The 23970-nt window shown below is 43.9% G+C and overlaps 1 protein-coding gene across 2 annotated transcripts in view; it reads right to left on the bottom strand.

The window, feature by feature from the left end:
- Window positions 1–17237: 17237 nt before the first annotated feature.
- Window positions 17238–23970, bottom strand: part of B4GALT5 (beta-1,4-galactosyltransferase 5) — a 51275-nt gene continuing 44542 nt past the window's right edge. For both annotated transcript variants that reach the window (XM_079979771.1, XM_079979770.1), the window contains exons 8-9: window positions 21876–23732; window positions 17238–20276 (exon numbers count right to left, since the gene is read on the bottom strand). In XM_079979771.1, coding sequence (XP_079835897.1) covers window positions 23555–23732 — 178 coding nt within the window. In that variant the 3' untranslated portion in view covers window positions 17238–20276; window positions 21876–23554. The remainder of the gene's footprint in view (window positions 20277–21875; window positions 23733–23970) is intronic.

Raw genomic sequence — 23970 nt, 5'->3', positions numbered from 1 at the left:
GCCTTCTTGGTAGTGGCACCCACCCTGTACAACACCCTCCCTTCAGCTATCCTATCTTTAAAAGACATCTGAAGGCAGCCCTGTTTAGGGAAGTTTTTAATATTTAATGCTGTACTGTTTTTAACAATTGATTGGGAGCCTCCTAGAGTGGCTGGGGAAACTCAGCCAAATGGGCAGGGTATAAATAATAAATTATTATTATTATTATTATTATTATTATTATTATTATTATTTAGTTGAGAAGTTTGAAATCCACACACCACTACCCCGTTCTGCTTCTGAACCAGAGAGAGCCAGGGTGGTGTAGTGGTTAGAGTGTTGAACCAGGGAGTGGGTGTAGTGGGAGAACAGGGTTTGAATCCTCACCTGGCCATGAAGCTCACTGGGTGACCTTGGGCCAGTCACTGCCTTTGTCAGCCTCACCTACCCAGTGGTGGAGGAAGCCACTTGGGTGCCCAGGGCAGCACGCCCAGGGGCGGGTCACACCATGGGGCCTCTGGAGTCTGCCGGCCTCCTCCCACTCAGCCACCCTACAGCTGGGGGGGAGGCAGTGGGCGGACGGTTTGGGGAGCATGGAGCCTGCACGTGCCCAAGCCACCATGTCTCTCCCAGGAGAGAGGCGTGACTCGGGCGCACTGCAGGCCTCGTGGTGAGTGCCGCCCGGCATTTTGACACCCCCTTCAGTGGTGGCACCCTGGACGGACCGCACCTACCGCACCCCCCCTTCCTCTGCCACTGCACTACCTCACAGGGTTGTTGTGGGGATTAAAGGTGGAAGGGTGAACCATGAGCTCCGTGGAGGAAAAGGTGAGAAAATAAATAACTACTACCTAATTATACGTGACCCACAACATTCCTTTCCCACTGATCAGCCAACCAGGGAAAGAAGGTGTGCAGCTCTAGGTGAGGATTAACATTTTTTCCTGCAGTTCAGCCTCCTTTTCAACCCCCTCAGCTGTTCTCCAGTCAGCTGAGCAGCATTGGGGGATCACAAAGAGGGAACAAATGGTCATTATGAGAGGTTAAGTTATCAAAAATTAAGAGGACATTATATTAAGAAACAATCTGATCTCTATTCCTTTTGTGTCGGAATTCCAGACGTGATGTCATTTTTGTTATATATAGCTGACTCTGACAAGTTTGTATGTGCTCCATTAACAAAAAGGGGGAAAGCATCAAAGAGCGCTCATGATCACGGTGAAAAACCTACTTCAAAATGAAGAAAGGTCAGTGCAAACTGCAAATCCACCCTGAGTCCTTCAGGAAGGAAAGCCGGTCATGTGTTTGCGGTGCCTTGCAAAGCCAGCCAGGAACTCTTCTGTTTCCCAGTTGTCCTCTGAAGGAATCACATGCTGAACCAAAACCCCCAGCAGAATGACACCGATTGTTGAGGAAGCGAGAAGCGGGTTAGCGCATGTTTGGAAGAATATACCGCAACTGTTTCCCTGGAAAGCTTTCCGGAACTTGTGACTGGCAGGACAAGAATTGGAGACTCAGAAGCATCCTGTGACTTTGCATGTGATCCGAGCTCCAAACTAAAACAGCGTGCTGGAAGGCATGGCTTTTCCTGCTGGAGACTTTCTCAGATAGTGCCTGAATCATAGAATTGAGATAGGTAAATTAGGCAGAGGTATAAAGCTGCTAGGGACGCAGGTGGCGCTGTGGGTTAAAGCCTCAGCGCCTAGGACTTGCCGATCGAAAGGTCGGCGGTTCGAATCCCTGCGGCGGGGTGCGCTCCCGCTGCTCGGTCCCAGCGCCTGCCAACCTAGCAGTTCGAAAGCACCTCCGGGTGCAAGTAGATAAATAGGGACCGCTTACCAGCGGGAAGGTAAACGGCGTTTCCGTGTGCGGCTCTGGCTTGCCAGAGCAGCGATGTCACGCTGGCCACGTGACCCGGAAGTGTCTCCGGACAGCGCTGGCCCCTGGCCTCTTAAGTGAGATGGGCGCACAACCCCAGAGTCTGTCAAGACTGGCCCGTACGGGCAGGGGTACCTTTACCTTTACCTTTTATAAAGCTGCTGGAAGGGATTTTGCCAGGGTTGCTGCACAGGTGGGAGAAAATATCAAGGCATGATTGGAAGGCATGCGATATAGCCATTTTGCTAAATCATAATATTAACTTATTTTTATATTGATATTATATTCATATTCCACCTTTCTTCCCAGAAACAGGACTCAAGATGGCATACAAAAATTGAAACAAAACAGGTGAAACACAGAAGGCTAAAAGAGAGAGAGAAAGATAATACTTTAAAAGTAATTAAACTATAATAGAATTAAAACAACATAAAAGCAAATCTAAGCAAGCCTGTATATTGGGAGATTTATTTATTTATTTATTTATTTATTTATTTATTTAATTTTATTTATACCCCGCCCTCCCCGGCCAAGACCAGGCTCAGGGTGGCTAACATCAAGTATAAAAACAATTGATTAAAATACAACTTAAAAACAGGATTAAAGTACAACTTAAAATGCAGCCTCATTTCAGTGGAAGCCCAGATCAAAAACTGTTTTGGGGGAGAAAACATCAAATCTTCACCAAGGCTAACTGTCCAGACAGGTCCTACGTGGGCCAGAAAAAAGCCAGGGAAGTCCCCAAATAGGGGTTCCAACACAGAAGGAAAGGGAAAGAGGGGGAAGGGATCAGGCTGATTCTAAGCCAAAGGCCAGATGGAACAACTCTGCCTTACAGGCCCTGTGGAAAGAAATCAGATCCCGCAGGGCCCTGGTCTCATGAGATACAGAGCATTCCACCAGGCTGGACCCAGTGTTGAAAAGGCCCTGGCCCTGGTTGGGGCTAATCTGAGTTCCTTAGGGCCCGGGACCTCTAGAGTATTGCTATTTATGGACCTTAAGGTCCTCCGCAGGGCATACCAGGACAGGCGGTCCCGTAGGTACGAGGGTCCTAGGCTGCAAAGGGCTTTAAAGATATTTGCAACAAAATGCTGGTGCATTTCATGAGGACTTTTCAAAATTAATAAATAATTTGCAAACTGATGTGGAAATGTGGAGAACTGGATGTGTGATTGGAAAAATGAGAAGCTAGAAGCCAAGGCCTACATATTTGCCCATCCCTACATCTGACCTTCCCACCCCAGATTCCTCTGGGCCCAGGGTGGATATTTTGAGTTCCCCATTGCCATGATCATGGCTCAAAAAATGCTCAGTGGGCAGGCGACTTAATTCTAGCTCTTATGACAAGGCAACTATTAGAGGGCGGAGGGTAATTTAGAAAAGCTTTTGTTTATTTAAGGGAAACATTAATTATAAGTAGATGAAAACTTCTGAACTTTAAAACAGCTGTTCTAATTCAACTCAATTCTGCTTCAGCCTCTAACATCCCAGAACAGCAGCACTTGAGCTAGTTTGATCAAAGGATTTCAAAAGGTTCTGTTGAATGAAAACACTGACTTCTCGTTCCTTTCTTCAAAGCCCTGCCTAGAGAAGGCAGCTTTTCCCAGGAGAACTGAATGGCTATTCAATTAGTTGTGAATCTACTGACTTAGGCATGCTCCCTAAACCCTAGTCCAGGCAGGGCTTTCAGTTTGGTACTTGTGCAAAGCAGGTGGGAACCACAATGAAATGTTGCAGTGTATCATCATCCTTAATTGTGGGTTGTCCTGTGCAGAGCACCAGCCATGTCCTCTTCCAGCATAAAGGTAAAGGTAAAGGTACCCCTGTCCGTATGGGCCAGTCTTGACAGACTCTGGGGTTGTGCGCCCATCTCACTTAAGAGGCCAGGGGCAAGCGCTGTCCGGAGACACTTCCGGGTCACGTGGCCAGCGTGACATCGCTGCTCTGGCGAGCCAGAGCCGCACACGGAAACGCCGTTTACCTTCCCGCCGGTAAGCGGTCCCTATTTATCTACTTGCACCCGGAGGTGCTTTCGAACTGCTAGGTTGGCAGGCGCTGGGACCGAGCAGCGGGAGCGCACCCCGCCGCAGGGATTCGAACCGCCGACCTTTCGATCGGCAAGTCCTAGGCGCTGAGGCTTTAACCCACAGCGCCACCTGCGTCCCTATGTCTTCCAGCATACTGTATACAATAACAGAAATGTAATAGAAGCTGCATGTAGCTGGAGCAAGCGCCTTATGTTTCTATCTTCCTTAATAAACAGACACTTAGGTTCCATTGCTACTGAATATTTTTGTTTTAGGGGGAAGAAGGAGGTTGCTACCCCCTTACTGTTTGGATTTTTTAAAAAAATTCATTTTTATTGCACTTCCACAAATCTTCAAATTCTCCTGAGAATGCTGATATTTTCTTTACGTTTCTCCTTGGACATCAATCCACCCCTCGATTTTTCAATTCAGGCAAATTCTGGCGCAGTGCATACTAAGAAAACGATGCCTGGGAACAGAACACAGCGGCTGCATCCTGCCATGAACATCAAATACCCATCATCTCCTCCCCTCTTGGCAGGTGAAATGTTGTTTGTCTTCATTCATCATGGAGGGGGGGCACACCCCTTTGGCTAACGTCCCTGCAGCAGCCAAGTACACCCCCCCCCAATTCTCCTATTGATGAAGGACCTATTGTTCAGATGGGAGTGTTATATAATTAGTTTTGGGGTAAACAGAAATAAAAGTATGGGTGAGTCTGGGAACCCCAGCACATGTTTGTGTCAATTCAGGGAGCTATGAGGCAATGAAGAATGATTGATCAGCTAGACTGGTGACTGGAAGCTGCCGCTGGGACCATGGGTCCTGAAACACCTACACTGGCTCCCAGTATGTTTCTGTGCACAATTCAAAGTGCTGGTGCTGACCTTTAAAGCCCTAAATGGCCTCGGTCCTGTGTACCCGAAGGAGTGTTTCACATCCATTGTTCAGCCCATTTATTCAAATAGCCTGGGACAAGGTTTCTATGTGTGTACCCAAACTCCCAGTTGTTGTTGTTGTTTAGTCGTTTAGTCGTGTCCGACTCTTTGTGGCCCCATGGACCAGAGCACGCCAGGCACTTCTGTCTTCCGCTGCCTCTCGCAGTTTGGTCAAACTCATGCTGGTAGCTTCGAGAACAATGTCCAACCATCTTGTCCTCTGTCGCCCCCTTCTCCTTCTAACCTCCATCTTTCCCAGCATCAGGGTCTTTTCCAGGGAGTCTTCTCATAAGGTGGCCAAAGTATTGGAGTCTCAGCTTCAGGATCTGTCCTTCCAGTGAGCACTCAGGGATGGTTTCCTTAAGAATGGATAGAATGAACTCCCAGAATTCAGAACAATTCACATGGTGTTACAGTGATTGGCCACCCTTCTTTAGTAAAAGGCCCAGAATGAATGAGTGCAGGTATGCAACTTAAACACAACTCCGGACCACACTGTCAGTTTGGTACTAAACAAATGGGACAAAGCAGGTGACTTTTCTGGGAGACACACATACACAGCTATTCAGTTCTGTGACTAACTAACCCAAGTAGTTTACATTTGAAACAGTACAATGCAATCTAATCAACCACATCTAGTCATTATATTTACTCTGCACCTGGGTAAACAAGAGTGTATTTAACTTCCAGCAGAAGCTGTTCAGCCTGGGCACCTTTCTGATCTCTGCTAGATCGTTTTGCAGGGAAGGTGCCTCTAGCAACGAGGTCCTCCTCCCCAATGTGGCCAGATGAGGATTTGTGCAATGTCGGACAGTCAACAGAGGCTCCCCAGAAGATGCCTGTAACCTTGATGGCCTGTACAGGTGAAGGAGGTCTCTCACAAACCTGGGTCTCAAGCTGTTTATTGCAGGTCAAGACCAGTAAACTGTCAGGCCCTGCAGCTCATTCAGCATAAGGGTAATTTGTGATCCACATTTTGAAATATGCATTACCATGTAAAGAGCAGGAACACAGGAGACTCTCAAATTCAGAATCTAAAATTACCTAACAGTGCCACTTGTGACAAATTAAGTAACTGGCAGGCTGTTGTCCTTTGATGACATTCAAAATCAGCTACCTCTGGCAACCACCTCACTCCACGTAATGGTAGGGATGGCTCCATCTGGATATTTGTGTGCATGTATGTGCCTGTACATAGGGACGTGGGTGGCACTGTGGTCTAAACCACTGAGCATAGGGCTTGCTGATCAGAAGGTCGGCGGTTCAAATCACCATGACGGGGTGAGCTCCCGTTGCTCGGTCCCAGCTCCTGCCCACCTAGCAGTTCAAAAGCACATCAAAGTGCAAGTAGATAAATAGGCACCACTCTGGCGGGAACGTAAACAGCGTTTCCATGCGCTGCTTTGGTTTCACCAGAAGCAGCTTCGTCATGCTGGCCACATGACCTGGAAAAACTGTCTGCGGACAAACGTTGGCTTCCTCGGCCAGTAAAGCGAGATGAGTGCCGCAACCCCAGAGTCGTTCACAACTGGACTTAACTATCAGGGGTCCTTTACCTTTTTATGTGCCTGTACACATGCTTGTTTGTCGCTAGTAACAGAGACCAAGGTCTTATTCAGATATGAACTGTTAACACCAATATACAAGTGGGAAGCTGGGTAGAACTTCCCCTTGGCAACACAGATGGGTGAGAAGAGTCTTATCACAAGCAGGTTTCCACACAGTCTGGAACCCTGAGTAATCAGGGTTCTAGATCACAAGGGTACACCAAGGGTGCTCTTTCCTTTCTGATACAGTGGTACCTCCGCTTATGAACTTAATTCATTCCAGAGGTCCATTCTTAAGCCGAAACCACTCGTAACATGAGGCATGTTTTTGCTAATGGAGCCTCCTGCTGCTGCTGCCCTGCCAGCGCGCGACTTCTGCTCGCATCCTGGGGCAAAGTTCGCAACAAAGGGCATCTACTTCCAAGTTAGTGGAGCTCATAACCCGCAGCATTTGCAAGGAGGCCAGTACGTAACACGAGGTTCCACTGTACTTGCGTTTGATGCATAGGCATTGGGGGAGCAGCAACGCAGCCTACATGCTGGTGCTAACTATGACCAGAGCACCCAAATAGTGGTGGAGAGAGATGAGCTGGAAGCGGCGTGTGAGTGGAGTAGCAGATCTGCTGCATGGTAGGAGCACGTGCGTCTCTGCTTACATTCTGCTTGCATGCTTGTAAATAAAACCAAGCAGCTTCTGCACCAACGTACTTACCAAACTAAATGTTGTCCAATCACAAAAAAGCAGATTTGAATTCCTCACAACCACAACCCCTCACTGAACTAATTTTCAAAAATTAAGTTTCACTCTCTAAAATGACACTCTCTCCCCTCCCCACTCTGGAATAACTCAACCATCAGGGAAGTGGGCAAATGTTACAGTATGGATGGAACAAGAGTAACTGCCTAAATATGTGACTTGGATCTGCGCGTTCATAGTTCAGTGCCTGAGCCCATCTCATTTTGCATGCACGAGGTCCAAGGAAAGAATGCCGTGCATAAAAAAAGAAAACACCTCATCATTACTATGATCACATCTGCGCTGCCCATAAATCTGAATGCTGGCTTCCTGCCACTTTCCCCATCAAATTAATCAGAGATCCTTGTCCTTTCATTTCTCCTCTCTGTGTACCTCAGCTCCTGTACCCTTTTCAGTCTCTCCCCTAAAGATCACCAATAGCCACTTTAAAAGTCTTCTCCTATTCTGCTCTCTTATCTAATATCCTTTGTATCCCACCCCTTCTGCTGGGAGTTCAGGTTGGTGTATATGGGCTTATTGTATGTGTTCCAAAGCTGGCAACAGGTTCAATGTCACCTAATAAGCTTCAGAGCCTTTTTGCGAAAAAACCAACTGCTTTTCTTTTAGGAATAATTGGTGGAGAAGTATCTACCGAATTGGGGGGGGGGAGTTTATGTATGCTACCACAGCTGCTGAAATAATTTATGCCCAAAGATGGAAGGAAGAAACAGTTCTGACAACGGAAGACTGTCCATTAAAATTAATAGAATACACAGAAATGGCAAAACTGACCAGAAGAATAAGGAATCAAGTAGAGAGACTTTTTAAAATGGAAAGGGGAAACTTTACTGACTATTTGAAGATACATTGCAAACAAATCCAAGTATTAGCAGGACTGATAAACATGTGCAGTAAGAGAGAATTAAAGGGAAATTAAGGGGAAATTAGTAAATATATTTGAACTGGATATTCAGTAATAAAAAAAGATAAATAAATAACCACAAAAAGCAGGGGAGGGGGAGGTAAATTAGATTTGCAAAGGTTTTGCTTTTCTTGTTAAAATATTTGTAAAAGGTGAAGAAGAGGAAGAGGAAGAGGAAGAGGAAGAGGAAGAGGAAGAGGAAGAGGAAGAAGTGGTCCTACTGCCACTCCCTGCCTTCTTAGATTAGATGGGTTGTGACTGTGAATACCTGTAGTGCTCCATTTATGAAATGCTGTCCCCAGGGCTGCTCACCTGGCACTTAATGGCTTTCAGTCATACAAGCACACACAAACCTCCTGTTGACCTTGTTCTTTTTCTATTCAGTTCCTTTCCTATCCAGAGCCAGTGTGGTGTAGTGGTTAAGAGCGGTAGACTCGTAATCTGGTGAATCGGGTTCGCGTCCCCGCTCCTCCACATGCAGCTGCTGGGTGACCTTGGGCTAGTCACACTTCTCTGAAGTCTCTCAGCCCCACTCACCTCACAGAATGTTTGTTGTGGGGGAGGAAGAGAAAGGAGAATGTTAGCCGCTTTGAGACTCCTTAATGGTAAAGGTAAAGGGACCCCTGACCATTAGGTCCAGTCGTGACCGACTCTGGGGTTGCGGCGCTCATCTCGCTTTATTGGCCAAGGGAGCCGGCATACAGATTCCGGGTCATGTGGCTAGCAGGACTAAGCCGCTTCTGGCGAACCAGAGCAGTGCACGGAAATGCTGTTTACATGCTTTCGAACTACTAGGTTGGCAGGAGCAACGGGAGCTCACCCCGTCACGGGGATTCAAACCGCCAACCTTCTGATCGGCAAGTACTAGGCTCTGTGGTTTATTTATTTTTTTTAAATAATATTTATTGGTGTTTCCAAAAGTTACAAGAATAAAAAAGAAAGAAAAAGAAAATACAGAAAATACAAAATACAGAAAAAATTAAAAAACAAAAAACAATTAAAAACAAATCCATCTTTCCATATCTTATCTATCATTTGCTTGTTTCCTTGACCTCCCCACACCTCCCTTTTTTGTAATCTAGTTCATTAGTTGTTTCAGCAAATCCTTTCCTTCTTTGTTTTTATCTTACTAATTTATCTTAATATATTGTAACTTTACATTCTGACCTGTTAACAATCCATTTTTACTTAATCCTTTATAACATTACTGCTAAAACCACATAGCTTCATTCCAGCATCCTTCTAACATTCCTTAATTTTACAATGTTTCTGTAGATAGACTTTAAATTTCTTCCAGTCTTCTTCTACCGACTCTTCTCCCTGGTCTCGGATTCTGCCAGTCATTTCCGCCAGTTCCATGTAATCCATCACCTTCATCTGCCATTCTTCCCAAGTGCTAGGCTCTGTGGTTTAACCCACAGCGCCACCCGTGTCCCTTCTTGAGACTCCTTAGGGTAGTGATAAAGTGGGATATCAAATCCAAACTACTACTACTACTCTTCTTCTTCTTCTTCTTCTTCTTCTTCTTCTTCTTCTTCTTCTTCTTCTTCTTCTTCTTCATTTCTGGCCCTCTTTCTCTGCATTGCAGTCTCAGCACATTAGTATTAGTACATTAGTGTTGAGATGCCGTGTGGACCAGTGTGGCCTGGCACACAAATATCACATCAAGAGAGGTGCAACATGCGTGACATCACATGCATGTGATGCGTGTCACACATGTGGCATTAGGCCCCTCCCCTCCAATGTTGGGTGCAACTCAGTGCCTGTGTGTCATGAACTGGCAGTATTTGGGGGAGGAGGGAGAGGATGCTGTTGGGGGTGCAGCTAGGAGTGGGTCACACAGGAGCAAGCTGGGGTTGGGGAAGGAGAGGTTGGGGGAGACAATACTCACAGGGTGACAGAGGATAAGGGGGGCAGGGACTAGAGCACAGGAAGCCAAAGCAAGAGAGGCGCCCATCCCCACGAACATGGCAGGTCCTAAGGCACAGGGGACAATGGGTGGGACAGTCCAGGAAGCAGAGGCAGGCCAGGGCTTGCAGCCTCATTCACTAGCTGGCCAGGTGGGGAAGGGGACAAGGAATTTCTCAGCTGGGAAAAGCTGAGAGCAGGTGAGGGTTCCATGCCTCATCAAGCTCAGATATTGAAAACAGCAGACACAGTATAAGAAGGCAGCAGAGCCCATGTTGAGGCACCTTGCCTAGGGATTCTTCTTGGACCTTCATGGATTTCTGCTTCGAGACAGTGCTGAACTACTATTGTGTCTTACTTGGGCTGCGTTTCCTGATCTTTGGACTTGGCTTACGTGGACTGGCTTCCACACTTGGAGCTCTGCCGTGTAGATTGCCTTCTGGGTGTGGAGCTTTGTCTTGGCGCACTGTCGGCCAGGGGATCAGGACACTGTGCCACCTTGGAAGCTTCAAAATGGAAAAAGTAGAAATAATAAAGTAAAAGCAGGTGGGAAACGCCCTGTGAAAATCTAGACCTTGCCCAGAGAAGACGGGAGAAGAAAGAAGCTCAAGGAACTGTCACCCACCAGGAGTGGGAGTTAGGGACAAGTCAGCAATGAAACACCTGGTGTCTGTGAAGTCAACTGTCAGGAGCTCAGGAGCAGAGGCGCAGGAGGGGGAGGAAATGGAGAGCGAGGGGGAGGAATCCGAGGGGAGCGTAGGAGATGACAGTGGTCCAAGGGATTCCATGAGCCTCTCCAGCGAATCGGAAGATTCACAGAAGGGGGTGCCAGTGGCCAGGGGTAGGGGGTTCCCAAGGGGAACGCCCCAGGAGCAAGGGGGCAGCAGGGACTCCCAGAGCAGTAGTTGGAAATCAGGACCAGCTTCCCCACCAGAGCAGAGTGGGGGGGAAGAGTCACAAGCATCGGGGGCAGTGCATTCCCCACCAGGGAGAGAAGACGAGGGAGGGCTGACCACGCCTCCATCGGAGAGTCGGACAACGGAGGGGAGGTCAGATCCGGCCAGTATCCCGGAAGAGGGAAGCAGTGACAGAAGTAGTGTAACGGTTAGGAGAAAGGTCACTGGGTTGGCGCGAGAAGCAAGTTCAATTGTACAGGAGCGTGGGACAGCAGAGAATGAGGATTGGGAACCGGGTCCTAAAGCCCGCCGGAGGCAGGGGGAGGAGCTAAGCGACTCAGCGTCGGAAGAGTCCAGAAAGGGCAATGCCCCAGCGGGCAGGAGGACCCAGAGGAGGAGAGAGCAGCGGAAAAGGTGGAGCAGGGCTAGGATCTTAAACTGGTGTCAGAGGGGAGGAGACTCAGACGGGACTTCGCCGATCTAGAGTTTAAGACGTAGGGTTGCACGCTGTGGCTTTGAAATGGAAACTGAACTTCAATAAAGACTTTTGTACATTACCACAGCCTAGCGTTGGTCCTCTGTGAGCTGGGACCTAAAGGCAGCTCTGACATCAACTCTTTATTCAAATAAACTAAGACAGCGCAGACCAAGTGACCACAGCAACTATTCTCAGTAGGTCTTGCCCCAGTGAGGCAGTTGCAAGGACTGAAGGTCCACACTTTCCCACTGCTCTCTAAGTCTCCTCCCCTCGGCAGCCTAATATCAGTGGCGTAGCATGGGTTATCAGCACCCGGGGCAAGGCAAGTAATTTGCGCCCCCTAACCCATGGATTTGCGCCCCCTAACCCGTGGATTTGCGCCCCCTAACCCATGGATTTCCCTAACCCCAAGATGTTGCACCCGGGGCAAGGCAAGTAATTTGCGCCCCCTAACCCATGGATTTGCGCCCCCTAACCCATGGATTTCCCTAACCCCAAGATGTTGCACCCGGTGCGGCCGCCCCCCTGCACCCCCCACGCTATGCCACTGCCTAATATAATAAAAACATCAAACATTACAGGCTTCCCTATGTTGTAACACTCTGTAAGGTAGGTGTGTATTGTTAGGTGTGCATTACATATAAACTCCTAGTAGCTTAGTGCAAAGAACTGACAATATGAATGAGATTTGTACTGCAGGTTTTCCTGCTCCTCCCCTTTACGTCACACTGGTATTTTCCAATCACCAGTGTTATGCTGTGGTTGAAAGGCCACCTGGGGTTTTCCATCTACCCATGCTATTCATTCTGAGTCACCCTGCCCTGCCTCACAAACGCCGGTTAGCTCAGTTAGCTTTAGCTGTAACCGAATTAGTCATCAGCAACGATGCTCCACCTACTTCTGTCTTTTTCTGAAGTGACACCGCAAGTCTAGTTGCAGTGAGATGAAAAGAGGGAAAGGAAAGCAAGTGCAGTTGTGACATCAGTTGTCAAGAATTTCTCAGCTTATACAGAGAAAGTGATTTCAAAACCAGAGACCGAGTAAAACATGCAGATGTTCACTAAGTGTGGGAGTAAAAAAAATGTGTGCAGGTAGGTTTCGCTGGGTGGCAAAACTGAAATCATTTTCTGTTTGCAGGAGTGTTTCACTCGTGCAGGCAAGAGAACATGCTCAGCATCAGTACAGTAAACTCAGATACGGCTCTAAGTTGAACATAGCCATTCAGTCTGTTGTGTTTGGTTCTTGTGCTTTAACAACCGGTCATATAAAATAAAATAGGGCACAGATAGGGACCCTGTGGTCCTTCAGTCATTGTTGGACTGCTACTCCCATCATCCTGCCAGCTGAGAACTGGAAGTCCAGCATCATTGAAGGGGCCACAAATTCCCTACTTGTGACCTAGGATATAGGAATGTAGGAGTTGCCTTGCTGAGAAGGCAAACACACTGTACCTTTAAAACACATTCAAAACAAAACTCATCCCACAAAGAATTATGGGAGCTGTAGTTTAAACTATCATGCTCGGAATACTTTGAGGGAAAGAATTTTTTTAAAATTTAAAGGTACAGTGTGTACGCAGCCAGAGTCAGGCCATTGATCCATAGAGCTGGCTATTATCTATCTATGCAGACTGGGAATGGCTCTTCTGAGTTTTTCCAAGAGGAAATGCCAACCAGGGATAGAATCTGAGGGGTTTTACTGGAAGACACAAGATCTACCCACCCGGGAAGAATGGCAGATGAAGGTGATGGACTTCATGGAATTGGCAGAAATGACTGGCAGAATCCGAGACCAGGGCGAAGAGTTGGTGGAAGAAGATTGGAAGAAATTTAAAGATTATCTACAGAAATATTGTAAAATTAAGGAATGTTAGAAAGATGTTGGAATGAAGTTACATGGCTTTAGCAGAAATGTTATAAAGAATTAAGTATAATGGATTGTAATTGGATTAAAGGGGGGGAATGTTAGAATTTGTTAAGTTAAATGATAGGACAGAAATTTGAGGCAGATGGAAAGGATTTGCTGAAACAATTAATTGAAGTGGAATACAAAAAAGGGAGGTGTGAGGTCGCTGAAACAAGTAAAAGAAAGTTAATAACATTGAAAGTATTGGTTGTGTTACTTTTTTAAATTGTTTTTGTTTTACTTTTGTTATGTATATGTAATATTTTTGTCTTTGTATTGTATTGTATGGTTTTGTTATGTTTAATTCTTTTTTTTTTCCTCTGTAATTTTCAAAACTTTAATAAATATTATTTTTTTAAAAAAATAGAATCTGAGGGTTTTTTGCATCCAATAGTGGCTCCCAACAGACTAGTCAATGGGGAATATATTGAAAATGAATATATTACCATGGAACCCTTTATTATAGCAGGATACTGGAGCATATGCCAAGCCTGTCTTCCACTGAGAAACTCCTCACCCTTTGAAGGAACCTTGTGGTTTGCAGGAACAGTTTGAAAACAAATAGTGCAGCAGTTCATCTGGAATGCTGGTTTCCGAAGCTTAATTTCTCCAAGCCCAGCTACATTTGCAGAAGAACCACTTGTGCTTTCAAAAGCTGGAGTGGTGGAATTAAATGCCCTGCCGGGACACACTGCACATCTTAAAATTTATTTCTACTATATAGTTTTAAAGGCAAAAGAGCCACCTTAGCCAGTATTTTATCCACCCCACCGCAGAAATGATCCAGTAGGAAAAGGCTAGGCTGGTCCTAGCAAACATAGTTCTATCCTGAGTAATCCAGATAGTTTCACAACAGGTGGAGGAAGAGGGTGCAGCTGCTTGTATTCAGTAATTTACTAGTTAACCAAGCCAGTTTTAGCCACTTGTTCATATACATCAGTAACTTCCTGCATTAATGCCATTTTGAACCACAACTCACAAGCAGGAGCTTAAACTCCTTCTACACCCGTTATTATATGGAACAGCAACAAGAACAAACCAGCAGCCCATCGTGCCTAACCAAGTTCAAATATATCAGGGTGCATGGCATTGAACACAGCATGACAGAAGCCTGCTCCAAGGAACTTACAATCTAAAATGGAATACAGGGGAAATTAAGAGAAGGGTAAACAGAAAATATGCCATTGCTTCACTTACACACACTTAGGTCTAGATGTTGCACACTAAGTTATAGTAGGTTATGGACCTACTATGTCCTATATGCAGTGGCGTAGCGTGGGTTGTCAGCACTCGGGGCAAGGCAAGTAATTTGTGCCCCCTAACCCGTGGATTTGCGCTCCGTAACCTGTGGATTTGCGCCCCCTAACCCTAACCCCTAGATGTTGCACCCGGTGCGGCCGGCCCCCCCTGCACCCCTCACGCTACGCCACTGCCTATATGGCCCTATAGTTCCCACCATTCCTAACCACTGGCCAGTCCCACCATCTGGAGGGCACCAAAAGTAGGAGAGGTGCCATCACAAAGGTGTTCTGGAAATACCTGGAAACAAAGGTCAGCAAGGCAGAAACCCTCCAGAGCAGGAAAGCCTCCAATAAGTTGGAGGAGGAACATTCATGGATAGGGATGTATTGAAAGAGCAAAGAGAAAAGGAGGCAAGTCCCAGGGATGGAGCTTTGAAGATAATGACAAGGAGTTTGTGCCTGGAACCAGGAAGTGATGGGAAAGCAATGTCAGAATTTAAGAGATCCACCATATTATCAGAGATGAAATGTAGGTAGTTGGTTGGGCTGCAGGCAGAATGCTGGATAAAATTTTGGGTTCCAATGTGAGACAATGGAAAAACAAAGAGAGCAAGGCCGCAGCAGCAGTCTATGTCACGGACCAGAGTTTTTGCCAAAGGGACAGAAAGTGTTGTTTCTTCTTTCAGAATATTTGAAAAATACATTACTGAAAATCAAGAACAAAAGTACAGAGTCCAATATTAAAGCCAAGTCTGTGTGCTTGTTCAAAATGTGTGAAGAATGGAAAGGCATGGATGGAATAATGAGAAGCTTGCTTATGGGCATGCCAAGTCTGAGATGATGGCAAAGCAGCCAAACAGAGGCATCAGGGAGGGCATCTGAAGATGCAGGACTGGCTGAGGATGGGATTCTTCTCATTCGGGGTGTGGGGCATGAAGAGTACCAAGTGTCAGCTGTGCATAGGCAATACTGAAAGCCAGGGGATTTGGTGAACTCACCCAGGGACCATGTGTAGAATGTGAAGGGCAGATTCCCAAGGGACCCCAGTGCAGAAAGAGAAAGGTGTGGAAGACCTTCCACCTATGGAAAAACTGAACTGTCCCATTCAGCTAGGCTGGCGCTTCTACAGGGAGATCAGGCAACTGTTAAGCATCTCTAAAATCCATCCAGCAACAAAAACATTTACCTTTATCAGACTCAAGAAACTAGAGAATACAAGCAGCAGATCACCATGCTTTGAAGAAAAGAAGCTGCCAAGTATCTCTAATTTTGTCATAATGTTGCCACATTGCCAGTGATAAGCAGAAACCACAAAGCGTTTAAGAAGGCATTCATTCATTAGCTTACAAAAAAACCCCTTTTTTATTTCTAACTCCCAGATTTTTGTTGCTAATCACATTGGGGAGGCTATGAGACCTCCCTTTTGCTGATGCAGGTATATAATTGGATAGAGCTAATATTGCTCTAATAAAGTCATTGCCTCTGTTAAAGATTAAGTACTGGCCAGACTCAAAAGGCTATTCCTTTTCAAGGAATATGATTCCTACAAAACATTTGAGTATCACCAGCTAAAGAAAAAGGATATGATAGAAACAGGCACTTCCTCTGCAAGTTACCAGAGCCTAATTATACCCGTATCACAGGATAATCTGATTAGTTAAACTCCTGAGCATTAGACAGCATCTAGCCTGTTCCCTTGACTCCTTTATCATTTCTGAGGACTGAACAAGAGCTTCTACATCAATAACCACAGTTCTGATTTGTATCTCAGGCTTTGGCCAATTTCAAGGTGCCCTATAATTTTCACAACAGATATCAAATATAGAAGCAATTTTAGATTGCTAGTTTAGAGATGGAAATATCCCTTCTACTACCAATGATTAAGCGGTAAATAGTTTTGTGAAAACACGTTATAGTTCAGTACTTTATTTTTGCTGTGTGCCAAAAGGACTTGAGCAAAGGAGGCTTTAGCAGTTTTGATAGGTAAAATCTCCTCCTGAACAAATGCTGGTGTGTGTTTTCAGGACAATGCTACATTCCAGGTTCAACATTAGTTTATCTCTACATCCATTTTCAAGGGGCCTGGAACAGATGAAAGCTGCATCGCAATGCAGTCTCTCTTGAACACTGAGATGTCACAATAAAATGTAGCATGTGCATTAGCTTAATTCCATGAAGACTGAAAAGTACCTCAGCCTCTGTAAGAGATTGGTCCGGGTTTAATGAAACTATTGTATCGGAGGTTTCTGTAACATTGTGATTTACTGCTAACAATTTTACAAAGCTTTGGAGATAGTAGCTCATGTTACTGTGCTTGACATGGGCAAATGTTAAGGTTAGTTTTGATGGTCTGAAAGTGACCGTATCATGAATTTCAGGCAGCACTTTGTTAAGTAACCCACAGAAGAATCATGTATTTCCCAAAAGAGATTCTGGAATTATAAGAACAAAGAACACCTGGCTCGCAATCCTGGAGAAAATTACCCAGGCCACTTCTCTGAACAATAAGGGGCAGTGAGAGTGTGCACATGTTCCTTCTAACAGAAACAGGTTGACCGCCTTCAGTGATTATAATGTTCAAAGTTCAAATACTATCTCATGGAATGGAATGCGGGGGTGGGGGGTGGAGAAGATTGAAAAAAGCTGACTTTTTAAAAAATAGCTATCTGGCAAGTTGTTTCAACTAAACTGTACATTTAAGGCTTGTCTGTGGTTTGTGCTACATAGAACCTGCAGGTTAAACATTGTTTCGATAAATAATGTGACATCAATAGTCTCTTGGTTCTTGAATATGTATTCTTTTTACTGAAAAAATCATTCATAAATTAACATACAAAAATGTACAAACACATGGGTAAATAAATGTAATGACACAAAGGATTGCTTTGCTGAAAATTGTGTGTGTTTTAAAACACTATAGATTTCAGTGCAAAAATGTACCCCTGGCACCTCATAGAAAACGTAAGAGCAAGCTCAAACAATAGGATGGAAGGAAGCTGCATGTTGTTCAATGCTACCTTTTCCGAGCAGGTGTTTGGAAATGCATGGTGGTTGCTCAGCTGGTAAACTCTTTCAAGAAGAGGAGCTGTTTTTTGTTTTTTACAAAATGTAGTGGCTTTAAAACAAATGTTTTAGCAAATAAAGACCCACATGGCTCATACAAAAAAACAAAAAACAAAAAAACACACGCATTTTTATCATAGTGTTCTGCCCCCAGCAGTGTTAGCCAACTGTGCTGATGGAGATGGGGAGCACTGGCCTTGTTGAAATTTCAGCTGCCAAAGTATGTACAGTTTTTAAAATGATTTTCTTTTACACTATAACATCACATGCGCTTGACATTTATGTTTTCAACAATTACATTTACTATATAGTATTTGACTTAGCTGATAAGAATAACAGTGCACATTTCAAAGATATTCCACATTTTAAAAGAGGAAAATAAAACAACTTGATTGGAAAGAACAAAATAAACCAAAAGCCATTGATTAAGGAGTAAAACTGACCCTTTCATGCTAATCTTTAATGCCTTTCCGAGCAGAGGTAATTCCTTTTCTTGTTCAAGAATAGGGGTTCTAGAGGGATGGCAATCTACTCAAAAGCTTGAGGATTTGAAATGCCACACAGATCAATATCTATTTGGGTATATGTAGATGTGATGGTGAATTCAGACAATTTGAAAATACATTCCACAACTGAAGCACCATTAAATAAAGATGTTGTTTTCTAGATTAAAAAAAAAAGACAAGCAAGAAAAGGATATGTGTCTTATCCACATCTGAAAAAAGTCAAAATTTAGAAGTCTTTATTGCTATATGTGCCATAAAAAAATAAAAAGACACGCAAATCCTTACCTCTGCAGCAGCCATGAAGGGTTCCCCTTATGAAATATTTTAAAGCACACTTACCAGCATTCTCAAGAGCAGACTTGCTGCCTTTCATATGGGCTGATAAGACAGACACAAACAAACGTGCGAGCACACACACACACACACACACACACACACACTTTCATAACTCTTTTGAGACGTACGAAAATAGGCTTGGTCAGTCACACCCACAACAAATGTATATGGGGGATCATACATCCACCGAACCAAAGAAACTAAGTGTAAACTATCCAAGTTAAACAAATTGAAGGCAACAATGCAATAAAAGAAATTAAAGTACTTCTCAGGTTAAGTACTCACAATCTGCGTCTATAAATATATATTAGAGCAATCCAAGAAGACATTTACCAGGGTTATAAGCCCTAGTAAAAAAAAAAAAAGTTTGTACATACAGTATGAACAGGTGGATTAGCTTTTGAAAAATGAAACAAAAAGGCACAAATCTAAGATGCCCATTTCAACAAAAACCAGATCTGTGAAACTGAATGGAGGATACGGACCAAGCACCTGTGTCACAGAGACTCACAATCTGCCCCCCTGAACTAATCTCAATGCCCTTCATTCTTTTAATTATGATTTGGAGTCTGGATATATTTATCCCAGTATTTGTACTTGTGCAACACCTTCTCAGTTAACTGTAATAACCAAGAGTTCTAACCTACAATTTTAACCTAGATTAGTTCAGTGTACAGTTTCATTTACACAATAAATATATCAAAATACTATAACTTCCCCACGCCCAAAGTTCAATTACAGGAATCACTGTAGACTTTGCAAACTTAGTCTGAACCAAAAATGTGTCGATATGAGGGGTGAGTGACGACCTACAACTTTTGCAGAACCTGTCCCTTGCAAAGGCGAAGCTGATTTAGAAGCATTTCTTCCTGTGTTTAGCTTCCACTATGAGATATATGGTAGAATGTGATCAATCAGCATAAAATTTGGAAAGGCTATCCAACCACAAAATGCACGAGACTGGTCTTTGTTCATTAATGAATGGAATCCCTATTTCCAAAGTCAAATTCCACCCCCCAAATAAGCACTGCTATGGCTTCCATTTGTTAAGCTTCATAACCTACTAGCAGAGTCCCAAACCTGCAAACAGACAGGTAAGGAGCTCTGAAGAAAATTACTCACATGAATGTCATCTGATGTTCTGAAGTGTTTGCACAGGTGGGGGCTTACATAAATTATCTTATGTTGTAAACCTTCAGCTTCAGTTCGGGATCATAAAATAGTTATAAAAAACGCAATTTCTACAAGCTTATTTACACCTGCACTTCTTTAAGAAGTGATTCTGTTGTGTGTGTATGTATATATATTTATATACAGTATATAGTCTTCAAGCAGTTCAGTTAAAAAAAACCAATAGAAACACAAATGTAGAAGAATGATATCATTGTTAAGTAGCAGTTCATCTCCCATTAGGGTCATTGCCTCCAGATAAGCTTCTGGCACCCAAAGTCAAAAAGCCAATGGTGTCCTTTTTAGCCAAACTGGTTTGATGAACAGGAAAGCACATTCAGTCACAGTTTGGTATTGAAGATTAAGGAGATGGAATGCTGGAACAAAAGCAGCAGGTCACATCACTGTTCTTTAAAAAGAGAAATCAAAAAGCAAGTGAAGTCCAAGCTCACTGCACAGTCTTGAGTGAGTTTATAATCTGACGATCTGTGTGCGTGGAGTATTATTCTTCAAAATTACTGTGATCCTTCATTAGACACAAGATTTTTCTTGTCCAAGAGATACCTACAAAATAATATGTTTTCTTCTTTTCATCTTCTCAGTATTCATTCACCAGAGCCAGCTCTGGCGTCAGGTTGACAGTTATGTTTTTATACAAGGCGTCATATGTAACATTTGGAAAGTAGTTCAAGTTATTGAGGCCATCTAATTCTTGCCTCTCTTTGGACTTCCTGAGCAGTGCATACCTATTGGAATAAAAAGTTGGGAGACATTAAGGTAAATGTTCAAAAGTGAAGATGAGAAATTAGTGTATTTCTACTAACAGGATGCTTAGTATGATAGACTTCTGTCCCTAAACATATTACAACCATTCAGAAAGTAATGATTATAAGTAGGAGACTGGGATTTCAAAAAGCACTCTGAGAAATATTTTTAATTTGCAATTAGATTTGCATCAGACATACTGTGGCAGGAAATGCAACATAATTTATTTTCAAGCCCCACCTCCTAAAAAAAATTATTATGCACAACTGCAAGACTGCTTTCCAATTTTCTATATTGTGTACAGGGCTGCCACAAATACCAGGCCCAGAGCCCTATGTTCTTAGCTTTCATTTAGAAAAAGTAAGTCAATCTGACATACCTAAAGAAAGTTATAAAACAGTGCAGAGATACATCTCTAAGGCTTTGACCTCAGCAGGCAGCACTATTGCTAAAGACAGTAAAAATACTTCATCGCTGTTGTTAAGCAATCAGATGAAAGAATGTTGACCACCCCCACCTAGGACTTGTGACTGAACGATTTGGCTGTGCTCCTCCAAACACCTCTTTGAACCAGGTTGCAGATTTGTTAATTGGGGCAGATCCTCATGAGAGTTTAATATAGCCTGGGGCTATTTTCAAGGCCAGGGCTTAGCTTTGAAGTCATGTGCAGAGCGGCCACTCTCCAATGGGCTTCCCATAGGCATCATGGTGAGAAACAGGAACTTGAACTAGATGGGCTTCTGGACTGATCGAGCTGGACTTCAGTGACGCTCTGTCCCACATATTTGGAGTTAGAGAGGAAAGGCTGCTAAGTTGAGGGACATTACCTGCAGGCAGGTTTAATTCATGGCTACTCTTTTTAGATGTGACACATAATCTCTGCCTGCCAACTGCAGCAGCAGAATGAAATCTGGGAAGTTAAGTGAAATAATGCATCAAATGGCTCATCAAGGCAAAGGAGAGATTGGAAAACAGCCCAGAACATGCACTGCAGACTCATTCTATGCTTGAGTGTGCAGTTAATTCAGAGAGCATGCTGCAATACACATACAATATGTGTGTGTGCTTTATGAAGGGCTGTCCTTTTATCTGGTCTGGAACCTGCAAGAAGTGCAGAATGCAATGGACACGCCTATACACAGGAGCAGGTTACCAACAACATGCCACTCATTTGCTGAAAGAACTGTACTAGTTGCCTATTTGCTACCAGGCCAAGATTCTTGTGTTAATTCACATAGCCATTAAAAAAACAAAACAAAAAAACCTTAGGCCCCAAGTACAGGCAACTGCCCATTTACTCAGGAGTTGCATTCCGAGGAACCAGTGGCGTAGCGTGGGTTGTCAGCACCCGGGGCAAGGCAAGTAATTTGCGCCCCCTAACCAATGGATTTGCACCCCCTAACCCTAACCCCCAGATGTTGCGCCCGGTGCGGCCGGCCCCCCCTGCACCCCCCATGCTACGCCACTGCGAGGAACCACACGTTTCTGCAGGATGTAAGCCCCCCTGCCCTGCCAAAAATGTTGGGTGTGTCAGTGGTCATACATGTGTCAAATGCACACCAATGGGGAGTTGCCTGTACCTTAAGGACTTCCCGATCCCTTACACTCCATCTCTATCACAGAGATCTTCTGTTAGGACACATTTGGTTGTCCCCCATCATCTTTATTATGTTCAGCCAGCCTTCACCAGGGACTGAGCCTTTAGTGTGGCAGGCTCTGCCCTTTGGAACTCCTTGCCAACGGTCTGGCAGATGTCATTCCTATTTTGGAACTTGAAGTTTTTACCTTGAATTGACATGCTATTTGTGTTTTTATTGTAATTTTTGTTAGGAAACTGGCATTTATTATTCAAATAAATAAATTATATACACACAAACTGTATAACACTTAAAAATTTCCTGTTTACTTCTTTATCACAATTTCTGTTATTTAATAGCAATTGGCATTATCCTGCAAGAATAGCCACTACCGACAAAGTTGCCAAGTCATCCTCAACATCTTTTTCTTAAAGCAAATGTACAAAATATCTAGCTGCCTGTTTGTGGAAAGGGGTGGGGAAAGCCTCATTCAAGTGGAGAATACTGAACTCATCAAGTTATTTACATTTAAGTGCTTGGATCGCTTTTAGATTTCTGAATGTCATAGTTCAGAATAAAGTAGCAGAAGCATGTTTTAGAATAAAATAGGAGAAACATATTTCCCAAGTGAAAGCATTAGTAAATCCTCATTTGTGGCAAGCCTTGCTAAGGCAGAGAAAACCATATGAGCCTCTGTCAAGTATTGCAATGGCTGCTGGGTTTGTACCCATGAAGCTGCCTTGTACAGAATCAGACCATTGGGTCCATCTAGCTTAATACTGTCTATACCAACTGGCAGCAGCTCTCCAGGGTTTCAGACAATGGGTGTCTCCCAGACTTACATGGAGATGCTGGGGATTGAAAATTATACGTCTACATGCAAATCAGATGCTCAATTGAGCTATTAGCCTTCAATATAAATTAGTCAATATAAATTAGTGTGTCAGCTTCTTCTGCCCAAGTCCCATGCAATGAATATGTATAGCAAAATAATGGCATAGCTATATTTCAGTGAGGCAAGGGGAAAAAATCACGTGGATTGTCCATGATCAGAAGTTGCATTTTATACATGCACAGCTGAAATTAATTTTATGTAGCTGGCATACTGACGTTTCTGGTGATGTTACAGGGCTGGTTGAGCTCTGCACAAGAATCCAGAATCTTCACTCTTGGTAATCCAATTGAAATATTGGGCAGGTTTGGGCAAGGGCTGAGCAAGGTATTTTTATTCTATTTACATTAATTGGGCAACCAATGTGATTTCTGGAATTGAGACACAAGGTAGTTGTATATGAATGTCTGGGTTGGTAGGTTTGATCCAGCACAATGGAAGTTCCTAGTGCCACTACATATATTTCTGTGATAGACATAACACGTCAGCTATATGCTAAAATCATCTGCATCTCTCAGGATGGCTAAGCATGGATTCAAATGCTAAGGAATCACAGAGGTGCAAGCCAATATAATCTGTAACACCAGACAACGAAGCTTCAGATCCACATACATTTCTGAAGAAGTGTGATTATACCAAGCTTAACTATGATGCTGGAGAATGATGTTGAAGAATGTAAGCAACAACACCCCATATATGGTTTAAAGTATCACACTAGAAGCTTTTAAGTCACTTGACTCCACCCTTAGTTTTTAAGGTGGCAGAGTTTTAGTGTTTGAGGTCAGACAGGTTAGCAACAGACACATGCCTGAAGTGCTAGGAAATCTGTACTCTCATGAGTATTTCTCTGATAAAATTTGACTTGCCTTCCTAAGAACTGCACTTCTCCTCTGTGATGATGAGGAATAGACTTGTATTTCCCTGTATCTCCTTCTGGCCGAGTCACCAAGTAGCCTGCATAGTGCACTCTGGAGGGGAAAGAGGAAAGAGAAAAACTTTTTAGCATTTTTGACTTCAACATTTGCCAGGACTGCACAATCTGAGCAATAACCCCCAAAATATGGTTTGTAAGCTAGTGCTCCTGACAATCTTATGTAACCAAAATGATCATATTTATACCATGTGTAGGTCAAACGCTTAACTGAACATCATACGTTAGTTAGGAAATACAATGGGCAACTGGGGGGCGGGGGAGAGAAGCAAGCA

Source organism: Podarcis cretensis, assembly GCF_951804945.1.
Source record: "Podarcis cretensis genome assembly, chromosome: 6".
Classification (NCBI taxonomy): Eukaryota; Metazoa; Chordata; class Lepidosauria; order Squamata; family Lacertidae; genus Podarcis; species Podarcis cretensis.
This window is presented reverse-complemented; position numbering and strand designations above follow the sequence as displayed.